Source organism: Hemiscyllium ocellatum, chromosome 2 (assembly GCF_020745735.1).
Source record: "Hemiscyllium ocellatum isolate sHemOce1 chromosome 2, sHemOce1.pat.X.cur, whole genome shotgun sequence".
NCBI lineage: Eukaryota > Metazoa > Chordata > Chondrichthyes > Orectolobiformes > Hemiscylliidae > Hemiscyllium > Hemiscyllium ocellatum.
In genome coordinates, this window is record NC_083402.1 from 118166828 (window position 1) to 118177437 (window position 10610).

At 42.1% G+C, this 10610-nt stretch overlaps 1 protein-coding gene across 1 annotated transcript in view; it reads right to left on the reverse strand.

The window, feature by feature from the left end:
* hsdl2 (hydroxysteroid dehydrogenase like 2) overlaps positions 1 to 10403 on the reverse strand; it is a 140142-nt gene extending 129739 nt beyond the window's left edge. Inside the window, exon 1 of the mRNA XM_060845781.1 lies at positions 10197 to 10403. Within this exon, the coding sequence (XP_060701764.1) occupies positions 10197 to 10213 (17 nt within the window). The 5' untranslated portion in view covers positions 10214 to 10403. The remainder of the gene's footprint in view (positions 1 to 10196) is intronic.
* Positions 10404 to 10610: the final 207 nt, after the last annotated feature.

The window sequence follows — 10610 nt, forward strand, 5'->3', positions numbered from 1 at the left end:
AACGGCAAAAAAATTGTGATAGTCACAACAAAATTGAGACATGGCCTAACGTCACATGTTAACAGCCTGTAAACCTTTTTTTTTGCTGAATAATCATCCGTAAGATGTAGGAACAGAAGTAGGTCATGCAGTCCTTTGAGTCTGCTCTGCCATTCAATCAGATGATGGCTGATCTAATGATCCTGGACTCCATTTTTCTCATAAGCCTTGATTCTCTTACTGATTAAAAATCTGTCTCAGCACTGAATATACTTAATAACCCAGCCTCTACAGCCTACTTCCTTAAACATTTCCATAGATTCACGACCCTCAAAAGAAGAAATTCCTCCTTATCTCTGTCCGAAACGGGCAACCTTTGACTTTTACGTAATGCCATCTGATCCTAGATTCTCCCACAATGGGAAACTAACTCTTTGCTTCTATCTTGATAAGTTCCTTAAGAATACTTTAAGTTTTAATGAAGTCATCTCTCACTGTTTTCAAACTCCAATTATATTAGACCCAAATTACATATCTTCTGATAAGACAGTCCCCTCACACTTAGCATCAGCCTATTGTACCTTTTCTGGACTGCCTCCAATGTCAGCCGATCTTTCTCAATAAAGGATCTAACGCTATCCACAGTATTCCAGCTGTGTTCTGACTAATACGCGGTATAGATTTAGCAAGACTTCCCTAATTTTATACTCCATTCCCTCTTTAATAAAGGCCAACAGTCAATTTGCTTTCCCTCTTGCTGAACTGGGATGCTAGCTTTATGTTATTTATACATGGGGCCTGTCACATCCCTTTTCAGTAGCTTTCTGCAGTCTTTCTCCATTTAAGTAATATTCAGCTCCTGCCAAATTGATAAACTTCACACTTTCTCACATTATATTCCATCTGAAAAATGTGTTGCTGGAAAAGTGCAGCAGGTCAGGCAGCATCCAAGGAACAGGAGAATCGACGTTTCGCCATTCCTGAAGAAGGGCTTATGCCCGAAACGTCGATTCTCTTGCTGCTTGGATGCTGCCTGATCTGCTGCGCTTTTCCAGCAACACATTTTCCAGCTCTGTTCTCCAGCATCTGCAGTCCTCACTTTCTTCTATTATATTCCATATGCCAAGTTTTTGACCAGTCACTTAATTTGCCGATATCCCACCGCTGACGGCAGGCCAGGAACCTGGGCTTTTGCCAGTGGCAGTGCCTGGAGTGGTATTCTTGGCATTGGAACGCCTGGAGCCTGGACTTTTGGCAGTGATGGTGCCAAGAATGGTGACTCCTGGCAGCAGTAAACACAAGTCTGGTCTCCTGGTGGTGGCAGTGAGGCAGCAGCGTAAGCAGGGTAGGGTCTCCAGGAGTATCAAGGTTGCTGTTGCTATTCCCAGATCAGGACTCTTTGAGAACCAGAACACCTTGCAGAAGCCTGGAAACCATGCTTCAGACCCCAATTTGAACAGGAGATCAAGTCTTATTTAAATAATTTCTTTCTATCCTTACAGTAACTCAAAATGGCGCCTGATTCTGGTGACAATATACTTTTCACCGTATCTTGGAGATATATGATTAGATTAGATTAGATTACTTACAGTGTGGAAAGAGGACCTTCGGCCCAACAAGTCCACACCGACCCTCCGAAGAGCAACCCACCCACACCCATTCCCCTACATTTACCCCTTCACCTAACACTACAGGCGATTTAGCATGGCCAATTCACCTAACCTGCACATTTTTGGACTGCAGGAGGAAACTGGAGCACCCGGAGCAAACCCACGCAAGACACAGGGGGAATGTGCAAACTCCACACAGACAGTTGCCTGAGGTGGGAATTGAACCCGGGTCTCTAATTCATTCAATATTCTGTGGCATCCTTACCACTCACCTTCCCATTTATTTTTGTCATCTACAAACGTGACGACAGCACATTCACTTTCTTCACTCAAGTCGCTAATGATACACTGCAAAATAATAATGGGCCCAGCACCGATTTCTGTGGCACTCCACTAGTTCCAGGTTGCCATTCTGAAAATGCCCTCCAGTTATCACAACCCTCTGTCTTCTATTAGTTCACCAATCTGCTTTCCATGCTAAATTTACAACTTCCAACAACATGAGCTTTTTCCTTACTGAATAGCCTAATGCTCAGTTTAAGTCCCATTAGCTGCCAAGAACTTTTTTTCTAGTGGTAGTTATGATGTTTTTCTCCTCTCCTCCTTTTGCTCCTTCATTATTTAGTACTTTTGGAATGCCATTGTCATCTTCAACTGTCGGGACCAATGGAAAGTACTTATTCAACTCCACTGCCATTTCCCTGTTCCATTATTATTTCCCCATTCTCGTTCTCTATGGGTCGATTTTAATGTTTGCCTCTCTTTTCCTTTTGATACACAAACTCTTGCTGGCTATCTTGATTTCACATGTAAGTTTATCTCCAAAGTGCATCTTCGCCCTCCTTTTCTCTTTGGTCATCTTTTGCTGGTTTTTAAAACTTTCCCAATTTTCTGCACTCCCACTAATCTTTGCTGTACTATTTGATTTTTCTTTCAATTTGATGATATCCTTAACATTCCTGGTTAACCATGGATAGTTTAGCTCAACCTTGGAATCCCTTTAGAGTCATAGAGATGTACAGCATGAAAGTAGACCCTTCGGTCCAACTCGCCCATGCCGACCAGGTATCCCAACCAATCAGTGCCACCTGTCAGCACTTGGCCCATATCCCTCCAAACCCTTCCTATTTATGTACCCATCCAGACGCCTTTTAAATGTTTTACTTGTACTAGTCTCCACCACTTCCTCTGGCAGCACATTCCACACACGCACCACCCTCTGCGTGAAAACATTACCCCTTAGGTCTCTTTTATATCTTTCCCCTCTCACCCTAAACCTATGCCCTCTAGTTCTGGATTCCCCCACCCCAGGGAAAAGACCTTGTCTATTTACCCTATCCATGCCCCTCATGATTTTATAAACCTCTATGAGGTCACCTCTCAGCCTCCAACGCTCCAGGGAAAACAGCCCCAGCCTATTCAACCTCTCCCTACAACTCAAATCTTCCAACCCTGGCAACATCCTTGTAAATCTTTTCTGAACCCTAAAGTTTCACAACATCCTTCCAATAGGAAGCAGACCAGAATTGCGTGCAATATTCCAAAGGTGGCCTAACCAATGTCCTGTACAGTCCAATATCACCTCCCAACTCCTGTACTCAATACTCTGACCAATAAAGGAAAGCCTTCTTCACTATCCTATCTGCAAGTCCACTTTCAAGGAGCTATGAACCTGCACTCCAAGGTCTCTTTGTTCAGGAACACTTCCCAGGACATTACCATTAAGTGTCTAAGTCCTGCTAAGATTTACATTCCCAAAATGCAGCACTTCATATTTATCTGAATTAAACTCCATCTGCCACTTCTCAGCCCATTGGCCCATCTGATCAAGATCCCATTGTAATCCAAGGTAAACTTCTTCACTGTCCACTGCACCTCCAATTTTGGTGTCATTTGCAAACTTATGAACTATACCTCTTAAGCTTACATCCAAATCATTTATATAAATGACAAAAAGTAGTGGACCCAGCACCAATCCTTGTGGCAGTCCACCAGTCGTAGGCTTCCAATCTGAAAAACAACCCTCCACCACAACCCTATTCTACCTTTGAGCCAGTTCTGTTTCGAAATGGCTAGTTCTCCTTGTATTCCGTGAGACCCAACCTTGCTAATCAGTCTCCCATGGGGAACCTTGTCAAATGCCTTACTGAAGCCCATATACATCACGTCCAACGCTCTGCCCTCATCAATCGGAAATAAGACAGGGCAGGTGACTGAGGTGTCAGTGGAGGAGCATTTTGGGGCCAGTAACCATAATTCTATTCATTTTAAAGTAATGATGGAAAGTAAGGATAGACCAGATCTAAAAGTTGAATTTCTAAATTGGAGAAAGGCCAATTTTGAAGGTATTAGGCAAGAACTTTCAAAAGCTGATTGGAGGCAGATGTTTGCAGGTAAAGGGACTGCTGGAAAATGGGAAGCCTTCAGAAATGAGATAACAAGAATCCAGAGAAAGTATATTCCTGTCAGGGTGAAAGGAAAGGCTGGTAGCTATAGGGAATGCTGGATGACTAGAGAAATTGATGGTTTGGTTAAGAAGGAAGCATATCTCAGGTACAGACAGGATAGATCGAGTGAATCCTTAGAAGAGTATAAAGGAAGTAGGAGTATACTTAAGAGGGAAATCAGGAGGGCAAAACGGGGACATGAGATAGCTTTGGCAAACAGAATTAAGGAGAATCCAAAGAGTTTTTACAAATATATTAAGGACAAAAGGATAACTAGGGAGAGGATAGAGCCCCTCAAAGATCAGCAAGGCTGCCTTTGTGTGGAGCCACAGAAAATGGGGGAGATACTAAATGAATATTTTGCATCAGTATTTACTGTGGAAAAGGATATGGAAGATATAGACTGTAGGGAAATAGATGGTGACATCTTGCAAACTGTCCAGATTACAGAGGAAGAAATGCTGGATGTCTTGAAAAGGGTAAAGGTGGATAAATCCCCAGGACCTGATCAAGTGTACCCGAGAACTCTGTGGGAAGCTAGGGAAGTGATTGCTGGGCCTCTTGCTGAGATATTTGTATCATCGATAGTCACAGGTGAGGTGCCAGAAGACTGGAGGTTGGCAAATGTGGTGCCACTGTTTAAAAAGGGTGGTAAGGACAAGCCAGGGAACTATAGACCAGTGAGCCTGACCTCGGTGGTGGGCAAGTTGTTGGATGGAATCCTGAGGGACAGGATGCACATGTATTTGGAAAGGCAAGGACTGATTCGGGATAGTCAACATGGCTTTGTGTTTGGGAAATCATGTCTCACAAACTTGATTGAGTTTTTCGATGAAGGAACAAAGAAGATTGATGAGGGTAGAGCAGTAGATGTGATCTATATGGACTTCAGTAAGGCGTTCGACAAGATTCCCCATGGGAGACTGATTAACAAGGTTAGATCTCATGGAATACAGGGAGAACTGAGCCAACTCTGTATCCAAATGGCTAAAGGTAGAAGACAGAGGGTGGTGGTAGTGGAGGGTTGTTTTTTAGACTGGAGGCCAGTGACCAGTGGAGTGCTGGGCCCTCTACTTTTTGTCATTTATATAAATGATTTGGATGTGAGCATAAGAGGTACAGTTAGTAAGTTTGCAGATGACACCAAAATTGGAGGTGTAGTGGACAGTGAAGAAGGTTACCTCAGATTACAACAGGATCTGGACCAGATGGGCCAATGGCCTGAGAAGTGGCAGATGGAGTTTAATTCAGGTAAATGCGAGGTGCTGCATTTTGGGAAAGCAAATCTTAGCAGGACTTATACACTTAATGGTAAGGTCCTAGGGAGTGTTGCTGAACAAAGAGACCTTGGAGTGCAGTTTCATAGCTCCTTGAAAGTGGAGTCGCAGGTAGATAGGATAGTGAAGAAGGTGTTTGGTATGCTTTCCTTTATTGGTCAGAGTATTGAGTACAGGAGTTGGGAGGTCACGTTGTGGCTGTACAGGACATTGGTTAGGCCACTCTTGGAATACTGTGTTCAATTCTGGTCTCCTTTCTATTGGAAAGATGTTGCGAAACTTGAAAGGGTTCAGAAAAGATTTACAAGGCTGTTGCCAGGTTTGGAGGATCTGAGCTACAGGGAGAGGCTGAACAGGCTGGGGCTCTTTTCCTTGGAGCGTCAGATGCAGAGGGGTGACCTTATAGAGGTTGACAAAATTATGAGGGGCATGGATAAATAGGCAAGGTCTTTTCCCTGGGGTCAGGGAGTCCCGAACTAGAGGGCATAGGATTAGGGTGAGAGGGGAAAGATATAAAAGAGACCTAAGGGGCAACTTTTTCACGCAGAGGGTGGTATGTGTATGGAATAAGCTGCCAGAGGATGTGGTGGAGGCTGGTACAATTGCAACATTTAAGAGGCATTTGGATGGGTATATGAATAGGAAGGGTTTGGAGGGATATGGGCCGGGTGCTGGCAGGTGGATCTAGATTGGTTGGGATATCTGGTCGGAATGGACGTGTTGGACCAAAGGGTCTGTTTCCATGCTTTGCATCTCTATGTTACTACTTCAAAAAACTCAATCAAGTTTGTGAGACATGATTTCCCATGCACAAAGCCATGTTGACTGTCCCTAATCAATCCTTGCCTTTCCAAATACATGTATACCTGTCCCTCAGGATTCCCTCCAAGAACTTGCCCACCACCGACGTCAGGCTCACTGGCCTATAGTTCCCTGGCTTGTCCTTACCACCTTTATTAAACAGTGGCACCACGTTCGCCAATGTCCAGTCTTTCGGCACCTCACCTGTGACTATCAATGATACAATCTTGAACAATTCATGCTGATACTATGGTGTCAACTTCTAATTTTGAAATCATCCTGTTTTCAAATCTCAAGGTGCCTTTGTTCAGTTTTCGAAATTTTTGGAAGTATTTTCAGACATTTGTGACCCAGAATTTAACTTGTTTAAAGGTGAGCAGCAACAACTATACTGCCTTGAGTAATTAATTAGCCACTGTTCACCTGCACAGGACCATAGGTATCTCTCTTGAGAAGGACAATTGGCTTTACAGTATGATGTGTATCGCTCCCTTTTATATATGGCACAAGGTGAGGAACCAGGTTTCAATGAAGTACCACAGTGTGATTGAGATTTAACTTGCGTTGTTAATACAATTCTGCAGTACACACCAGCCATTGAGCCAATTGAGTTAACCTATACCTGCATTCATTGTTAAACGTTGATAATTTTATTTTTGTGTGCATTTGCAGAGCTCCAAGCCATCACTTGTGAAATACAGAATGTGAAGGCAAAGAGGCTACAGGAATATCGTAAAAAGCTACTGTGACAAGACCAAATACCATGGTTGATTGAAATCCCGAATCGATTCATGAGCTATATCTACACATAGTCATTTAAATATTCCTAGCTTTTACCCTGATGATAAATATAATGCTTATTTTGAGGCAACACCCTTTCCTGCTTTCTCCAAATTATGTGTAACATAATGGTGTCTGAACGTTGAAGGAAGGGTATTTGCTCAAAAATCTGGGAGATGTTTCTTTATATCATCTGATTTCTTTTATTTGAATGTGTAGTTTAATTCTAAGAATATCCTAAATGTAACGGTCTTTTTCATTTAAAGCAATCATTTTTTCAAAAGATTTGGACTGGGATAACTGAGTTAACTTTAGTTGCCCAGGATCTGGTTCTTAATGTTTGATAAAGGACTGTAGTGTTGATGCTTAAACCTAGGCCAACCTCCGAGAGTGGAACAGGTCAATAGAAATGGCAGCTCCTTCTTCCATCACTGGGAAGTATCGTTGTTGAGAGTCATTACCTATTTTCTTAAATATCTACCATTATTTGTCAACTGTGTTTGTTGCTAATGTCCCTCTTCAGTCCACTCAGCTGCCTCTCCCTTCATTCTTTTTTCATCATTACTTTTGATCAAACAGTTGATCAAACTTTCTCCCTCTCAATCAGAATGCTAAATTCTACCCTGTCATGGTAATTGTTTCCTTGGGGATCTTTTATTTGGAGACCATTTATTGAAATTGCATCATTACACATCACCAGATCTGAAAGAGCCTGGTCCTTGGTTGGATTCATAACATATTGTTCGAGCAAACTTAGATTAGATTAGATTACTTACAGTGTGGAAACAGGCCCTTTGGCCCAACAAGTCCACACCGACCCGCCGAAGCGCAACCCACCTATACCCCTACATTTACCCCTTACCTAACACTACGGGCAATTTAGCATGGCCAACTCACCTGACCCGCACATCTTTGGACTGTGGGAGGAAACCGGAGCACCCAGAGGAAACCCACGTGGACACGGGGAGAATGTGCAAACTCCACACACTCAGTCGCCTGAGTCGGGAATTGAATCCGGGTCTCAGGTGCTGTGAGACAGCAGTGCTAACCACTGTGCCACCATGCCGCCCACTAAACCAAACTGTCCTGAGTACACTCTGAATTATTCCTCATGGCTACTTTTGCCCATCTGACTTGTCCAAACTACATGAAGATTAAAGTCAGAAATCACACAACACAAGGTTATAGTCCAACCTCAAAAACACAAGCTTTCAGAGCACTGGTCCTTTGTCAAATGAGGGGAGCAGCACTCTGAAAGCTTATGATTTCAAGTAAATCTATTGGACTATAACCTGGTGTCATGTGACTTCTGACTTTGTCCACCTCAGTCCAACACTAATACCTCCACAACAAGATTAAAATCACCCATGATTAACATACTGCCTTTTTTACATGCCCTTATTATCTCTTAATTTATTCTTTGTCCTGCCATATCACTACTGTTAGGGCACTACTTTTGTCTTCTTCCTCTTTTTGTTTCTTACCTCCGCCAAAATGGATTCTCCATCTTCCAACCCAAGGTCATTTCTTGTTATTGTACTTACTCCAACCCATACTAACAATGCTACCACACTACTTTGTCTTTATTGTCCCTCCTTTCAAAAAGCCACATACCCTGGAATATTTAGTTTCCAGCTTTGGTCTCCTTGTAACCAAGTCTCAGTGACAGCTACAAGATCATACCCATTAATCTGTATTTGTGTTATCAAATTAAAAACTCATTATCAACAGCATTGGACAGGGAAGGCAGAAAATCAGAGCTGATCGCATTCATTCCAAACAAAGATTCCTGAATCTTAGCAATGTCCATAGCTCAGGGACATCAAGAGGGCAAATACAGCACAACCTGACCCCAACAGCATTCCTGATGAAGGGCTTATGCCCGAAACGTCGAATTTCCTATTCCTTGGATGCTGCCTAACCTGCTGTGCTTTAACCAGCAACACATTTTCAACTGTGATCTCCAGCATCTGCAGACCTCATTTTTTACCCAACACCAACCTGTTCTGTGATCGGCTAATTGAACAAGCATCCCCATCCAGGCTAAAAACCAGACCTGGAATTTGCACAGCTTGAAAACCTCAGCTATTCAATGTTGTAATCAGCTAAGATTTCAGGGAATTCCCTACTCTCCCTGTCCTCTTCAACCCAGAGCAAATTGCACAGAATCAGTGACTTTTGATGCAAATATGGTCCATTTGCCAACATTCTACCAGTAAAAAGTGAGGTCTGCAGATGCTGCAGATCAGAGCTGAAAATGTGTTGCTGGTTAAAGCACAGCAGGTTAGGCAGCATCCAAGGAACAGGAAATTCGATGTTTCAGGCCAGATTCCTGATGAAGGAACATTTTCAGCAACATTCTACCAGACAAAGGAGTGACATTACTTTTTTTGAGAAACTTAACAGATCTGGCAGCATCTGTGGAGAGAAACAGATTTAATGTTTCAAGTCCAATATGACTGTACCTCTTCTGTTCAGAAGTGTGATATCAGACTGAAATGTTCATTCTGTTCCCCTCTCATCAGATGTTGACAAACCTGAGCTTCTCCAGCATTTTCTGTGTTTGCTTCAAATTTTCAGTATCTGCAGTATTTTACCTTTATTAACATTTTCTAATCTTGCAAGTGAAGCGTGTTTTGGGGTTCAGTGCTTTTGACTGCTCTGGCCACTTCAAAGAGCTGAAATTAGAAAGCCAGCAAGCTCTAACTTCATTCCTGATGAAGAGCTTATGCTCGAAACATTGATTCTCCTGCTCCTCGAATGCTGCCTGACCAGCTGTGCTTTTCCAGCACGACACACTTCGATTCTAATTTCAGTGTTAATTTAAGGGAACTGTTCATAGCCTTTTAGAATATAATTATACATTATAAATAAGGATTTACAAATAATTCTCCTTTTCACATTCACATGACATATCCTTTGTAACCAGTGTGTGCAACAAATCACCCCAATAAACTATTTATACTCCTGTTCTTACTTTCCTTGAAGAAAATTAATGAAGATTGTACCAACCCCACCGAGTCACATACTACTTTAAAACAAAACAGGCCTCACTATTTTACAGACTATATATCTACTAAGATTTGGAACTATAAATTTGTATTGTTTTCGGTGTTACTATCGCTCCTCTTAAAAAAAGTACTTCGAATTGAAAGAGAAAGACCATAAACAGAACTAAATTGTGAAAATAAATATTTCACTTAAAAGCGATCAACAAAGTTCAGTTTGGCTATCATGCTTGCTTTCTTTCCGGCTTTTTGGATATTTATAAACTGTACACATATTTGCAAGTATCTGCTTACCCTGTGTTTTGCAACATCTTCAGAACAACACTGTGATGGTCAAGTACAGAAAATAGCCCCAGTCATAAACTGACGTTCGGCTGGAAAAGGGGGAGGGAGTCATAAGGACTAATCAATGAAACTCAGTGAAAACCCCACTTTAGTTGTGCCCTTTGCTCCACATTTTTCAGCAAGCATATCGTTCAACATAACTCCACCTCAACGTCGAACTGCGTTAGATTAGGTCATTGCAACCATCTGAAGTGTTTGATAAATGTTACAGATAAATTTAAATTTATTGCATAAAATCAGGATTTTTTAAAATTTCCGCTAACAGACCACTGTTGTTTATTTGAGGAAATTCCAAGTTAACGTTCCATTTCGAATGTTGCTTCAATTTTGGACCCGTTGATTGGTCAAATGAAATGTCAATCA